At 35.7% G+C, this 16,827-nt stretch overlaps 1 protein-coding gene across 4 annotated transcripts in view; it reads left to right on the top strand.

Annotated features, from left to right (window-relative positions):
• Nucleotides 1-439: 439 nt before the first annotated feature.
• Nucleotides 440-16,827, top strand: part of LOC150100588 (dual specificity tyrosine-phosphorylation-regulated kinase 1A-like) — a 432,192-nt gene continuing 415,804 nt past the window's right edge. For all 4 annotated transcript variants that reach the window (XR_016549192.1, XR_016549193.1, XR_016549194.1 and 1 more), the window contains exon 1: nucleotides 440-1,508. Coding sequence is in view for 1 of the 4 variants with exons in the window: in XM_090402112.1 (XP_090258238.1) it covers nucleotides 1,382-1,508 (127 nt within the window). In the remaining 3 variants the exon portion in view is untranslated. The remainder of the gene's footprint in view (nucleotides 1,509-16,827) is intronic.

Here is a 16,827-nt window from a genome sequence, read left to right as displayed (position 1 = left end):
GCTTCTTTGGTAATTCGATATTCTCATCTTATCGTTTAGTCCAAGGTTAAGCACAATAATTCGAGAAATCGTTAAGCAAGCTGAATGTCATAATGATTAAATAAGATATTCGTCTTGTAACGGATGTGTCGGGCAGAGAGGATTTTGATAATTTTACAAATCTATTTTTTTTTTTTTTTTGAAAATAATTGTTATTACAAAAGTTTTCAAAATATTTTAATTTGTGAATTTATGTTGTGGCGCTGTACTTCCTGTCAGTTTAGCCATTCGTATTCTGATATTACTATCACACTTTCCTACTGGATACTTTTATCACAATCTCTCATGCGCTTAGTTTGCAGTGGCCAATGAACGTCACTGTAACATAAGTTTTGTCGCATCATAGGTATAGCAAGATTTCCTGGACTTCTTTGACTTCGAATTGGAAGCCATCATACGCCTGCGGAACTTCTTGTATATTTACATTTTGTTATGTGTCGAAGCTCTAGTTGCTCGATAAGTGTTCTGTTTTCTCGTTTGTGAAAACTACAGTAGCACATCTTCCTTGATTTTAAGTTGCATTTTCTTGGACTACATGTGCGCGTGGTGTTTTAGTTACCTGTTCACTTAAGTTAAATTAAGTGGCTTTCAGCAATATTGTTGTGCTTGTTTTACTCTTCTGATGGCAGCTGTTGACGGTATGCATGTGTGATGTCAGCTGAGATGAAGCCGCGGGCGTCCATGTTTACTGAGGTTAGTTCTCATGGCGGCTAAACTGTCAGCTGACGTTAGCAGACGAAAGTAATCATCTATCAGCAACTATGTTAGATATTCACCCAGAAACTTCAGTTTATGGCAGTCACGTGGAATACTCAGAATGACCTGAATTGCCTAATTATATACCTAGCCAGTTATTTTCTTGGTTCCGCTAAACGAACTGAAGACCCCAGTAAGCAGGTGTACATCCTACGATGTATTATGCATTTCGCTAACTTCAGGTAACGTTGAGAACCTGATACGATTTTTAGTTGGCTGTTTACCTTGGAAAAGGTGTGCAAGATTCAAAATATGCTCACTGGTTATTGTATTTAAATCTCAGTTCAGTAATTTATTTTTCTTTTCTGGGTACCTGTAAATAACCGAAGACCCCCTGCGTTTGTAAAGAAATAAGTGAACCACATGAGTTGATTAAGGTTGTTGTTTAAATCGTAGATATGGAATTCCAAGTTGTTTGATAAAGGAGTATCTTTAATCATATTAAAGAAAGTTTTTCAAAGGTTTTAATATGTGAAACATATTTGTATAAGTCATGTGATAAATGAATCTGTTGGCCAATGTTTTCTAATTCTGTATGGATATCTGATAATTATTTGAGTTGCTGGGTTGTGGTGGGGGCTGAAGGATGGCAATGGAGCAGCGGCCCTCAGTGGACACACCAGATAATCAAGTGCTACTTATTGAACAGGTTGAATGGTCCAAAAGCCAGCAACAGCAACATCATCAGTTCCATCTAAATAATTATACCAAGAGTAAGTAAAATACATTTCTAGGTGCATGTATTGCTAAATTATTATTTTAGTTTCCTCTACTATTTTTAAAGTTGGAAACAAGTGCCTATTCAAGTTCACCTATTTGTAGACCTTGACACTCACTGGTATCCTAACATGCCCTTAACCACTAATACGAACTTATTTATAAATGAATGTTTCACATGATCCTATTTTTATTTTTAGAAGTCATACAGTGTACCTGACTGACAATTAATTGTATTAAATGTACTTCAGAATATAATTCCTTGTTTTCCAGTACTCACAATTAAGCCACTCTCTTTAAAGATTCCTTTCTCTTTTTATATAGCATGCATGGAAGTGATGGTTGGAGAAGTAGAAAAACTACCGTAGTTTCCACCTTTTTATGTGAAAACAAAAGATGTCAGCTTTTTTTCCCTTTCCTACTATCAATGTAAACTGAATGATTTTATTACTCCACTTCATCTGTTATCTTATAGGAGCATTGGAATCCATTATGTGCAAATTTGTACTGAATCACTTAAATAAAGAAATTATATACAGATTTTTTATACAGCTTTCAAAATTTTGCTTAATGATGCCTTTCATCCTTTTTAGGGCTTTTGACAGTTATTCTTGCATTTTCAGTTATAAAAAAATAATTCTATAATGTTTATTTACAACTAGGAATCACTTGCATCCTATCTGTTTGAATCTTTTAGATTTTTTTCATAATATTGAACAAATCATTCATTTTCTGATGATTGTATTAAAACTGGAGTTATTTGCAGCTGTAGCTTTTAATGTGTCTGTTGCTTTGGGAGGGAACTTTTTGTATCTTGAACAGATAACACTGAACTTTTCTTGCCCATCCTTAAAATCCATTAGAACAACAGCTGAGATTGATATATTATTTATTTGATAAGTGAAAGCAAGAATGATTTGCACTAGACTGTTTTAACATTTAATCAAAAGAATGATTTATTTAGTCTTTGAGTATTACAACAATCACCACCATAATTACTTAATTGGTCATTTAAAAAATCGTACAAATGGATATTTCTTATAAAATGGCCAAATATTTGAGACCAATATTCTGTTATACTTAATAAAATTGATATGCTATAAGTAGATTCCACTTGGGTGGGTGGGGGGGGGGTGTGGAAGAAGAGAACATTTTTACAGAAAAAACTAATACAGAGAAACATTATTGAAAGAAATGTTAAATGGTAGGTAATCTTCGGTATATTTGGAAAGTTGCAAAAACATTCAGAAAACAAACTTAACTATATATTCTTAATGATATTTATTTTGTCATGTGTCAAAAGATTTGTACTAATGTTGTGCCAAAGAAGTGAAGCGTTATACATAAATTTTGTACTGAGAATCTCTGAATTTAGTTGGGCTGAAGTTATGACTGTTACTTTAGAATATGCAAATTTCTTGATACAAAGATGCAAAAACAGTACTATTAGTGGTAATATTATTCTTAATTAAAAAATACCAGAGAAATGGTGCTACATAAGATGAGTGATCAACTTACAAATCTTTACAAGTTGAAACTTGTTGCATAGGGTTTGCATTTTAAGCATAGGCTTGCTACATTCATCTTAAAGGTATTCATTTTTGGGGATGGTGAGAAAGGAGATCATATAAGGATTTTTCATACATTGGGAAATTATATAATAGGTGTTTATCTTCATAAATTTTAACCTCATCACCAAATAAGCATTATATTATAAAATTGTAATAACGTTCCTTGCATAAAATGTTTGGAATTCTTGTTTATCTTATAAAAAATGTTTTTCTTTTCCTTCTTTCCTTCCCCCTCAATGTTCCAGTAGGTCAAAACACTAAAGGCATCTACCACCATGATGTTCTTTCTGCTGCATGACCTTTCCATCTCTTATTATTATTACCCCAAGACCTCATGGAGTCAAAGACTCATCTGGGTTGAGTCTCTTATCTAGATTAAATCTTTCACTCTGCTCTGTACTCGCTGCACCAATGGTCTCAAGAAAATACTTTAAAATCTGAATGCATAAACGAATATTACAACTTAAATTTTCAGATTTCTTCAGCACATTTGCTGCTATACATTTTTGTAAATGAGCCTGTTTGAGGACAGTCCAAACTTTTGTTTTGGTTGTAACACTGCTCCAGCTCCATCAAACAAGTTCATCTGTAGTTAATTTTCTTGTCTATCCTCACAACAATATCTTCTTTAAATTTGGCATCCTGACTGATGCCTTAGCAAAAACTAGATTGTAAACTTTAATTTTATATGAAGTAATGATGAGAGAATTTTATGGAGAATATTTTTTGAGTCTGAAATGAATATTTCTCTTCTTAGCTGCTGCTTTTTTGAGCCAGTGCTAATTATGGATTGTGCTTTCCCATTCACAATCAGAAAATGCATTTTTATGTAACAAAATGCTTCCCCAAACTCACACAGAGAATGCTAATTTTTTTTTAGTTGTCATTGTTATTTATCTTTCATTTTATCAAGAAGTTCATTTTCATCAATCTCTTAAGTAAATGCAATGGCAGCTGGAATAGGAAAGAATATATTGGCATTTTATAGCAGAATGGCTAAAATCGATTTTTTTAAAAATGCTTTTTGAAGCACAAAAAAAAAAAAAAAAAAAAAAAAAAGATGAATTAGTCAACTGCTATTGGCATATATCATGTACTTTTGTATGTAGCTAGTTGCCATTCTGGAAATGTTGCAGCAATACATTAGTGTTATGTTCCTGGGGAGAAAAGGGGAAGGGAAATGAATTCATTCTTATTACTTCTGTAACAAGAACAACAAAAATCTCAGCATGCATGCTCTTAACTTTGAATCTTGATACCAGGATATTTGGGTAGAATCCTTGGATAAATCCAAATTCCCCATAAATCATTTCATTCACTTAGTATGAACAATTTGTGGTTCACAGTCAGTTTCAGGTTAAGAGTAATTTTCATTGATTATGTTGACATCACATTCTGAATTAGATGACTATTTTGTTAGCAATTTCGATAGCGAAAGTATAGGTAGATTAGGTATGAGTGCCAGGCCTTATGGACGATTTGGATAGAAAATGCTATCTCTGTTCCTAAACTTATGACCTCACATTAGTTAAGCAAAAGTGGCAATCTCGCAATGTCTTTTTCATTGATGTTGCACTATTAAAATTACAAAAGAAAGACTTTGAGTCAATTTCTGCAGTTATTCAACACATGGTAAATGTTTTGATGCCCAAGGTTTTTTAAGTTTGGTTTTCAGCTATCTGTAATATTTTGTATGTTTTACACTACAAACTGCCTCAGATGTTACAAAATTTGTCTTGACTATAAAAATAAATACAAGCCTTGAATAAACCCAACAAAATAAAAGGATTCACTTAGTTAGTAAACTGTACTTAAATGGGCATATCCTATCAATATTCCAATTACTTTGCATACCTGGGCTACCTGTCATTTTTACATTCTCATTATGCCTTGAATGTTTTACCACAAATATGATACTTCCATAATATATGGGTTCCCCCCCCCCAACTTTGCTGTATCAGCAAAAATTTTGTATCAAAAATAAATAATTTTTTTTGAATATATAAGTCTGATATTTTCTGAAGAACTTGCCTATAATATGAAAAAAGTTTCATTTTCTTGCTCAGCATACTTAAATTGTTAATGACACTGAAACCAATTCAGATCCTATAAAATAAATACCCTAAAAACAGGCAAATCAGTTGAAGTGCAATTCACAGATAGAACTCATTTAAGAGATAGAATAGAGTTTGGATTATACAGTAAAGTGGTCTCTGCAGTAAGTTCTTGGATAATATCTAGTGCCACATACATTTTAGACTCTTTGGTTATATTCATTTAGATGCCCTCACTCTCATGCAAGAAAGTCATCATCAAACTGTGCCTTAAACTTATTCACAATTTCTGCACTTGCCACACTCTCAGGCAATGCATTCAATCTCCATGCAAAGAATCTGTGCCTCACACTCTCCTTATACAGTTTCCAGGAATGCCCTCTTGTTTTGTCCTTGTCTCCCTCTACTCTCTGAAAAATCTCCATGCTAATTTGGTAACAACCCCCTCACTAACTTATGTCTCAATCATAATCCCTTTCCTTCTACTATTCACACGGCTCTGTAAATTGCATTCTCTGTCTTCATATTCCACATTCTGTAGATCCACCACACTTAGTGAATCTCATCTGGACCATCCCTCATATGTCCATGAAGATATATGAGAGATGATCCATGGCCACATAGACTACTGTGTACAGTAGTCCATATGTGGCCTGATTAAGGCTATATACAAGGAAACCATGACCCAGAGGTGTAGCTAGGGGGGGGGGGTGGTCTGCCCCCAGGCGACACTTTGAACATTTTTGAACTTTTGCAGTTAATTCTAAAATACAGTCTCAAGAACTCAATTCCAACTATTGTAATACCAGAGCAAATTTTCCTCACAATTGCTGTATATGTTGCTACTTGTGAGAGGAGTTTTTCTAAATAAAATTGATTAAGAATTACCTACATTACTATGAAATAGACTTTGACAATGTCATCGACGATTTTGCTAACAGAAAAGCAAGAAAAATAACATTTTACAATGTGGAAATTAAAGTTTTACTTCAGAAATAAACATAGTGTTTTAATTTATTTCCCTATACATCGTTTTGACTTTTCGTAGTATTTTTGGTGTGTATTGAGAGGAGCGGCAAACTCAGGTAACGCCCCGGGTGGCAAAAGCTCTAGCTACACCACTGCCATAACCTCTTTGCTTTTATCAGGGTCCTCCTAATCATTGCCATAATTTGTTCTGATTTCATAGGTTTATCAACGCAACTCCTCAATTTCAAATCTTTGTCCACTATCATTTCCAGAACTCTTTATCTCTTCCACTTTCTTCAAAATTTTCTCTTCCTTTGCCTGATTTTACCAGATTTCAAGCCTTACACTTTGCAAAATTAAACTGATAGATCCTCTCAATCTGTTGAGAATCTCCTGAAAGGCCACATCTTCACTGTTCCTCATATTCTTGCCAACTCATCTGCAAACAACTGCATATCTCCAGTTAAGCATGTCCCAATATCATTAACATAAAAGTTAAACAGAAATGCTCCCAAGACAGATCCCTCTGTCACTCCACTAGTACCTTTCTCTTTTGGGATTTCGCACCCCATACCCAACCTGCTGATACCTATCTCGCAACCAGCCAGCCAGTCATTCAGTCAGTCAGCTATCCAGCTTACCAGTTTCATCTGTTGCAGTTTAGTTACCGACTTGTTGTTTGGCAATCCTCCTTTGAAAAATCCAAGTATACCAGTGTATATGCATCTCTTATCTAGTGAATGTAATCTTGTTATAGTATATAAACAGAATACCAAAACCTGATCTGCATTGCTGTTATCAACTCAATTTTTGAATGTTAATCCTCACCAAATAACACCTTAGCCACAAACATACATTGGCCTATAATTTGTACCTTGTTTTATCTCCACCACTTTCCTTCTATGTACTGGAACAATTTTATCCTCTTTTCACTCTTTGAAGACTTGTCCTTTTGCAAGATTTGTGGTCAAGAGATGTGGCATTAATTCCCTGGAGTGTTCCTTCAAGGCACAGTAAATTGTCAAGCCCTGTTGGCTTATTAACATCAAGTTGATGTAATTCATCATGTACCTCCTGCTCACTCACTGAGTTCTTCCTCCACCATATTCTCTACACTTAAGCTTCTCATAATATGCATTCATGAGGATGAAACACTGATAAACTGCTCATTGACTACTTTAATTATATCCTCTACAGCAGTTACCAATCTACCATTGTTATCTGCCAACATCATCATCCATAATCATTCTGCTTCTTCTGTTATTGCATATTGAAAAAACTCTGGGATTTTTCTTGGCTGATTGGCTAATTTCTTCGCATTCTCTGCTTTTGTTGCCTTTTCTAGAGTCACCTTTCTGGCCTGCTGTTTGTGCTCTTCTTGCAACTGATTAACATCATTATTCACCTTGTGTTGCCTTCACATTGCCTTTTTTCTTCTTCCAGATTTCAAGTTAATTCCTTCATCCATTTTATTCCTGTGTAAGTTTTTCTGATTACCAGTCTTATAGTTCCACATATATATCCTTTCCTCAAAGAGGTTATCAAATGGTTTTGATCTTTTTGGCATTGTAACCATTGGACAAGGAAGTCTGGCAAATAAAGAATGATTCAGCAGTGAGTTCAGCTTGGGTAAACAGAAATTAGAGGCTCTATGAACAAGTTCAATAATAATGCCATATTGTTGAGCATGGAGATGATGGGTAAGTTGTGTATTATTATTATTATTATTATTAAACAAGACCTCATGGAGTCAAAGACTCATCTAGGAGGTCCTTTTATCTCGCACACATCTCATCATACCGCGTCTTAAACACATTCAAACTCCTTGCAGACACCACACTCTCAGGCAAGGCATTCCAATCACTCACAACTCTGCATGAAAAAAAAGATGTATGGTGTGTGTGTGTGTAGGTTTTCTGTAAACAGAGAAAGAAAGGGTGCCATTGGGGAGACGTGATTAGAGTATCTTGAAAAGGCAGGCTATTATTATCTTTTTCTATAGCGAACTGGATTCTGTGGTGCTGTCTGTTGCCAACATGACATACATACTCTCTCATTATCCCCCCCCCAACAACAACATGGCAGTATCAAATCTCTTGTTAATAGAGCCTCCAATTTCTGCCCTTCCTAGGCTGACTTACTGCTGAGCTCTCCTTTATTTGCCAGACCTACTTGTCCAGTGGTTACAGTGCCAAAAGATCAATAAATTAATTGTTTCCCCCCCCCCCATCTCCTCTCAACATGCTAACTATTATAATGCCATCATTGTTCCTTATATCTGGTACACCTCAGAAAAGATAGCCAGAACTCTAAAAAAAAAAAAAAAAAAAATATATATATATATATATATCTTGCACAGAATGAAATGGAAGAAAAGTACTATGCTTCACCACAACAAAGAAATTTGAAATACTTTTTTTAGAATCAGCAGCAGATTTAAAAACCAGTGTCATCTTAATAAATATGGTTGTATTAAGCTTTGCAAAATTTGGGAAACTTTAATGCTTAGGGCAAGCCCTAATGCTTTAATGAGGGTGACTCTCATAGGACTTTAGGCTTTGTCTAATCTTTCCACTTCTTGTTTTGTGCAATTTTGTGTTTGTTTTTGCATATTCAATATTGTTTCCCTGATGATGTCTTCTTAGTGACTGAAACAAAATGTAGGATTAATTAAACATGTTTAATTATATATTTGTGCTTTATTTATTCCATTAAACCTTATGAGTTCTAACCAGCACGTAAGTCTAAATGGTCGAATGATATCCTTAAATATTTCTTAACTACAAATATTCTTGATATGCAAAAATATAAAGACATTAAAACATTTTATCTGTTTGCTGTTTTTTTATCATAAAAATCATGTTTTTTTTTTATGCTGCTCTCATATTTTCGGTACTCAGGTGTGAGAAATCAGTTTTTTAAATTCTGCTTATTGAATAAATATCATTTTATATCCTTCATTTTATGTACCAAATATCTTACTTGCATTGTCATCAGACTACTATTAGGAGACTTAAATTCATCCATAGTGGTAATGACAACACTTTTTGGAAACAACAGATGCCAGTGCACATACTTTGCTAGCTGGAAAAGTTGAATAAAACAGTACCTCATCCGTATGGCACATGTCACTATTAATAAAAGTGCCAGTACACTGTACCATTGCATACTGTCCACCCCCCCAAAAAAAATTCACCCCCCCCCAAATCTTACTTTAGGAGACTACTTTAGGAGACTTAAATTCATCCATAGTGGTAATGACAACACTTTTTGGAAACAACAGATGCCAGTGCACATACTTTGCTAGCTGGAAAAGTTGAATAAAACAGTACCTCATCCGTATGGCACATGTCACTATTAATAAAAGTGCCAGTACACTGTACCATTGCATACTGTCCACCCCCCCCAAAAAAAAGAGCACTGGGTAAGGATGTGAATTTATCAATATATGCAAATTACAAAGACAAGAATTATTATGCCCAGTATCATATTGGTTTCATAAAATTGTGCCATACTTGCTTGATATTGTATCATCAAACAATAAATGAATATATGAACTGCACAAAATATTTATTATGCCTATTTTAAAGCTGATATTCATGTAATGCTACTACCAGATGAGATATGTTTCATGTCAGTTTTATGTTTGTGAGGAGAAAACAAGAATAAATATTCAGAGGTGAATGTATGTAAGATTGGCATATTTATATTCATAAGCATAGTTTTTCCTCTGCTGTCTTCTCATATCCCTTAACATCAGATTGCCTCATACTAAAATGGTTTGATATGATACATTACTTGCAACTCTTTTCAAGATATTGTTCCATATACAGCTTACTGGTTTCAATCAAGCACTCATCCCTGTATCCAATTTATCATTTGAATATCTCTTTCTCCCATCGATATCAGTAGCAGTTTGCCATTCAGTGTATTATAGAGGATTTTTTTTGCACAATCTAAAAAAATCACTGTATAAGTATTTCTTACCAGTCTGACTGACTATATTATTATTATTATTATTGTTCTGGGAAACTCCAAGGAGTCGACAGACTCATCGAGGGAGGCCCTAACATCATCAAGAACAACTATTCAACATTCACACAGTATCTATCATACCTTGCCTTGAACTCCTTCACGGTCGTAGCACCCACAACAGACTCTGGAAGCTTATTCCACTCATTCACTACTCTCCAAGTAAAGAACCTAGCTCTAACACCCTTGTCAACCACGCTCTTGCCCAGCTTCCATGCATGGCCCCTAGTCCTCCCACCACCAGTCATATTTTCAAAAATATCTTCTGGATCAATCTTATAAAAACCCTTCAGTAATTTGAATGTCTCAATCATATCACCCCTCCTTCGCCTATCGTCCAATTTCTGCAACCCACAAATCTTCAACCTATTCTCATAAGGTTCATTCCACAGACCTGCTATCATCTTGGTCACTCGTCTCTGGACCCTCTCCACTTCCTCCACATCACGAAGAAACCCTGGTGCCCATAGCTGGGCACAGAAGTCCAGATGGGGTCTTATCAAGGCTCGATACAGAGGAACAACAACTTGTTCGTCTATTCAATCAGCTAGTTGTGGATTTGAATCCTTATGCGAGTATGACTATTATTATTATTATTATTATGACACTGCCAAGGACTCATTGCAGGAGGTACTCTACTCTGCCACACACATCTCCCTTAATACTTAATTTTCCAAATACACATGAAAACACCACCACCATGAATGCCATCCAGTGCCCGTTGCCACTGGCAGCAGTATTTTTTGTCTGTAAATTGTGTATTCTCATGGTTGAATTGCCTGTATGTGGGATGAAAATCCCAAATTTCCATGAGAAACAACCATGCTATCTCTGTATGAGATCTGCTAACTCACCTTCAATCGTAAAAGCCCATAGAAAGATTCCTGTTGGCATGACAAGAATTGAACATAGGTCTTTTCCAGTCGAAGGATGTAGTGTTCCGTTGTTTTTCTAATTTTGTTATGGAGGTGCTTATGTTTATGAATGTCTCCAAGTGGTAGATGTATTCCATCACTCATCTTATTGGAGGTCTGAAATGCCTTGCAAAATTTTAGTATCTTGTTTCTAGTGCAGTCTTTCGATTATCTAACCTTTAGCTACCCATAGTGCTAATATGCTGTAAGTTTGTAGTTTTCCAACTTTTCATGAATGGAAGTCACATAAAAAAAAAAAAAAAAACCTCTTCTCTTCAGTGGTCACCCCTATTTTAAAATGAAATTAAGTTAATAAAACCAACTACCTTTTATCCATGCTGCTTCTGTAGAGATCAAGTCAAGGATACTATTTGCTCTTTTACCCCACTTATGTAATCATCAAATTCCTGATATATATCCTCAAGGATTATTCAAGATACTATGACAGTACTCCATGATTAATTATGTTATTGTTAATTTTCTATCAACAACTTTCTTCCAGTAGTGGCAGTCACTAGTTTCATGGAAGCTAAATATAAACACTAACTTCATTCATGCACCTAGATCTTGGTCTTCTTCTATGGAAAAGGAAAAGAACAATTGTTTACCCTTCCTAGACACCTTAGTCACGCACCTGCCTAATGATACACTTGCCTTCACTGTATACAGAAAACCCACACACACAGGCAGATACATTCACAAACTCTCCCACCACCACCCCTCACAACAATATGGCGTCATTAAAACCCTTACCAAGAGAGCCCACAATCTTTGTTCCAGTGGAACCGCCCTCACTACTGAGCTTAACCACATACACAGAACTTTCCTCTCCAATGGCTACAGCGAACACAGTATCAAAAAAATAATCAATTCCTCCCCCATTCCCCGTCCCTCTCGTCAACAAGATTTTAAAAATGCCATCACCATACCCTACATCCGAGGCACTTCGGAAAAAATAGCCAAGATACTAAAAAAGTATAACCTACACACAGCATATAAGCCCTACTGCAAACTTGCTACCCTTATCCGTTCTACGAAAGATCAGCTCCCTCCTCTCTCTCTGCCTGGAGTTTACAAAGTACCCTGTTCCTGTAAGCTTGCGTACTTTGGACAGACAGGCAGATCAGCATCCATCCGCCTGGAGGAACACAAGTCGTACATCGTTAAACACAACTATGGCCATTCAGGCTTGGCTGACCATGTTTTGGACACCACCCACAGAGTATCATGGAAGAAAACCACCATGCTCCACCACAGCAAATTCAAGAAAGATAGACTTTTCTTAGAAGCAGCAGCAGCTCTCAGAAACCAACCAAATCTTAACAAATACGGTTGCATTAAGCTTCCGAAGATTTGGGAAACACTCATCACCAGAGGTCCCACCTTACATTCCAAGCCACCTACTACCGCCCTTAGAGGGCGCTCCACCTAGATAGGACTTTAGTGTCACCCACGTGGTTGGGCTTAGTATTGTAAGTTTTTGTGTGCATGTTACATTAATTGTTTTTGTAATCCCTGTAGATGTCCTAGTGACTAGGATGAAATATAGGAAGTATTAAATTCTATTTTAATTCTTTTTGAGTGTTGTAAAAAAATCCATTAAACCTCCAACATAATATATGTGATGTTTCCTAACTTAAGAGCCTCCATAGCTCAGTTGTTATCGACATTGCCATCTGGTTGGAAATATCAGAGCTTTCGAATCTTATTTAGGATGCAAGGAAACCATTATAAGAACTTTGCAGGCGAATTAGTCTGTCTCATACAGAGGTTGCAGGGATTTTCCTCCCACAAACATGCACACCAACCAGAAGAATACATGCAATTTACAGACATAATATGCTGCCCTCATTAATTACTTTGTTCATAGATCCAAAATAACCTAACCTAGCCTGATTAACATCACACTTAGTTCAAATTGTTCTCATACACTGCTAGTTTCTCATCTTTCTTTCCTAATATTTATTCTGATTACTATTCCTCCAACATTAAATACATTGGGAAAATACTTTAATATGTCTACTATGTCTTTAGCTGATGTATGTGGCTCATCACCTGGGGACAGTCTTTATGAAGTTTTTTTTTTTCACTTGATTAGACAGTAAGTTATACTTGTCAAGAAATCACATTCTCATTTAATCCTTTACCCAAGTGTACACAAAGTTTGTATGGAAAGTATCTTCATGACTAGGCTGGCTACCTGTTTATAGAAGCTGTTGAGTTCACGTCAGTTGCCTGAACATCCCATAATGCAAAGCACACTTCCTTTTGTATCTGTATATTGCTCTGCATTATAGGACAGGTGATGGGTTTTAAACTTTATTTGCTGTCTCATCAGTGGGAATCAAACCTAAAAAGATACCATAGTTGAATTAATGCAGGAAGCATATATTTTCCATATACAGTAGCAAAAAAAGATGTCTCACCTTATTATTAAAATATCTGGATCAGTGATAGATCAAATATATTTTTTGTTTAATCCTTTACCCAAGTGATTAGATCTTTTATTGTGGTGCCACCTTCATACTTGGTTTTGCCATCTGGTATAAAATGAGGCAAAACATTAAATTGAAGATTTGTTCTTTCTTTTCAAGTAACTGGAAAGAAAAATTTAATATATAAATATGCAAAAATAGTGGATCAAAATTTTGGTCGGTTTGAAAAAAAAAAACAGCTGCACATTCTTTTTAATATTTAATTAAGTTATTGGTTTGTCTAAAAAATTCCATTAATTTTTACAACAAAAATTATTTTTTCATGTTTATTACTGTTATCCCAAGACCCCATGGAGTCAAAGACTCATCTAGGAGTTGGAAGTTTTTTTTTTTTAAGAAAGTGATGAGAACTCGGTCCACCTTTGCCACGAGTTGCTCCAGTCCTGAAGATACTTCAGGTGCATACACTTGAATAAAGGATTAAACTTAAATTAAAGTCAGTTCTTTTGCACCTTCTCATACTAGACAGGCTAGTATTGAGAGATTCATTTTAAGATCTTGTAATATTTTAAATTCCCATTTGTCCACCTTTTATTAACATACATCTGTCAGCATCAATCACTGTGTTACTGATGTTTGATCACTCAGCAATTCAACTCTTTCTTCTGCTGCTTTTATTTTCAGTCATATACGTTTATTAAAGTTATCCTTCCATAATTCTTCTTTTTAATCAACATAATATAAAACCTCTTTGAGATTTCCTTTAGACTGCTCAGCCCATTTCCTTGCTATTACTTTCACTCTTCTCACCTATACTTCTTTCAAAGTTTCTTTGCAGCACTTCATCCATTTAACTGCCGACTTATTTATTCTACTGACCTTTGGTATGCAGTCTGATGTACATCATGACCATTTCCACTATTGCTAATGTCCTTTCTTTGCAGTTTCCAAACCACTTCCTAAGTTTGTTATAATGTGAAAAAAAAAATTTCACATTCGATGTCCGTAGATGCCATATGGTCACTCCTTACTGGGTTTTGGAGCGAAGTTTTCTTCTAGCAATGATAGGGTCGCAGATGCCCTTTTCACACAGAGTTCATCACAGGCTCTCTTTAGATAGTTTCACATTACACTCTGTAATTTCACATATATGCTGAAATAAAAATTCCATATCCTCAGCCACCTTGCAGCTCAAAACTGCATCTCCAATTTTAGATTAAGTGGCTATCTTGGTGATGGATACATTGTCTAATGCTGTCATGAGATCCAGCACTCTTAAGGAACTACTGCAACATAGTCAGTATTATTATACAGGTATCTCCATGAAGTCATAAGACTCATCGTGGAAGATTCATTTATTCACACATTAGCCATCGTTCACACAATACCTGTCATACTTCTCCTTAAACTCATTCACTGATGAAGCACTCACAACCACCAGTGGCAACCCATTCAACCCATCCAAGCAAAAATCCCGGTCCTAACACCATTGCTAACCACACACTCTTGCATAACTTCCACTAGTGACCCCTTGTTCTCTCCCCTCTTGCCATGTACTGAAAAAATGTCTTCAGTGTCAATCCTATAAAACCCCTTTAATAACTTAAATGCTTCTATCATTTCTCCTCTTTTTTTTTGTCTGTGCTAATTTTTGAAGCCTACAAGCATCTATTTATTCTCATTGGATGAATTCTACAGACCTGCCACAATCTTTGCTTCTTGCCTCTGGATTCTCTTCACAACTTCATCACTGTGGAATCTTAGAGTCCAGATGTGGCCTTATTAAAGTCTTATAGGGGAACAATAACCTCTCTATTCTTGCTTGTTAGTGTTTTCAACTCATGTAATCTAATGTGTTGTTTTGGTTACCTTTGCAATATGCCCTTTAAACTCCCCCCCCCCCCTTTCCTATTCCTTCTATCCTCTCTGAAGACACTATATCTCTTGCATTCTATTCCTATGGCCATATCATCCTTGGTCAACCAAGTCTCACTAATGCCTATAACTTTTGGCCCAGTTGTACTAACCAATGCCCTAAACCTCCTCAACCGTATTTAGAATACTTTTGGCAATAGTATACAAAAATTGCAATACCCTCTTCATCCCACAACCTCCCTTATATCTTATGTCACTTAGCTGACTAAAGTTAACATGGGGTACTACATTTTGCTTTATATGATCACTCTCCCACTTACTTATAGGTTGCCTGGACCCATGCTCACCTGTACTCCCCTTCCCCAAACATTCTGGTTTCTTTGACTTTGTTCTTCCAAACTCTCACTGAAACAACACTATCTTAAGACTCTTGACACCAATTCCATTTAGAAGTAAGCTATCCACCTTATATAAATCCTTCCTGTCATTAAATTCATTCCACAAATCTGCAAACTCCACACCATTCCTCCTACACAATCTACACACTGACTCATTCACAATCATAGCCCTCTGTTTCAGCTTGCTTCCATCATACTGTGGCAACATACTCATCTTTTACTTTCCGACTCTTCTTTTTTTGCATGCATTAGCAACTTTTTCATGTTTTGTTGAGAGTTTTTCCCCTTGGTTATACTATTAATTAAAGATGCCAAGAAATTATATTCTTGGCATCTTTAATTTAACATCCTTTATCTTAGCTGCAGGAAAACATGATTTTGTCACACTCTCCTTAAGGACTCCTAGTATCAATGAATCACCATGCAAAATCTTTATTTTCATGCTTTCACTCTTTCATGCTGTGCTTTCTCTACCCTTTCACTTTTGTGTCATACCATCCACCAGGCATTTCTCCAACCACTTAAAATCTCACGTTTTGTTCTGTGCAGAACATAAGTGCACTATCTTTTTCATTACTATCTGGTTACTCACTTCATTTTCCACCGTGTTATTAGTACAATCACTCATGCTGCTTACAACATTAGCTATGCTTATCACAGTATCATGCATTTTGTCTTTCAACTCACCGCTGTCACTCTTTTTACTCTCTTTACACTTGTGACATTGCTCACAAAACATTTTCAACAAACGCATTCTTCAATTTTATTCTCCTTCCAAAAATCTCTTGTTCTGCGAAGGCCATACATTTCGCACATGTTTTTCAACAATGCCCTGGTTGGTAAGACTATTCACATCCTTCTAAAGTGTGAAGAATCTTCATACAGGCCTTTCAAATGAGGGTGAATCATATGGCATGGCAGGGATTTTCATCCAGTAAAATTGGCAAACAGGAATAATAACATACATGATTAATGGACATTATACACTGTCCTTTTGCTTCAGCATTAATTCATCTTCTCTCATAGGTTGTAGAAAAATTTGGATTTTTCCTGAAAGTTTGATGAAA

The sequence above is a fragment of the Typopeltis vanoorti genome, chromosome 12, assembly GCF_054136105.1.
Source record: "Typopeltis vanoorti isolate ZY-2024b chromosome 12, IOZ_Tvanoo_1.0, whole genome shotgun sequence".
Lineage (NCBI taxonomy): Eukaryota > Metazoa > Arthropoda > Arachnida > Uropygi > Thelyphonidae > Typopeltis > Typopeltis vanoorti.
Note: the sequence above shows the minus strand (reverse complement) of the source record. Positions and strands in the feature narration are given on the sequence as shown.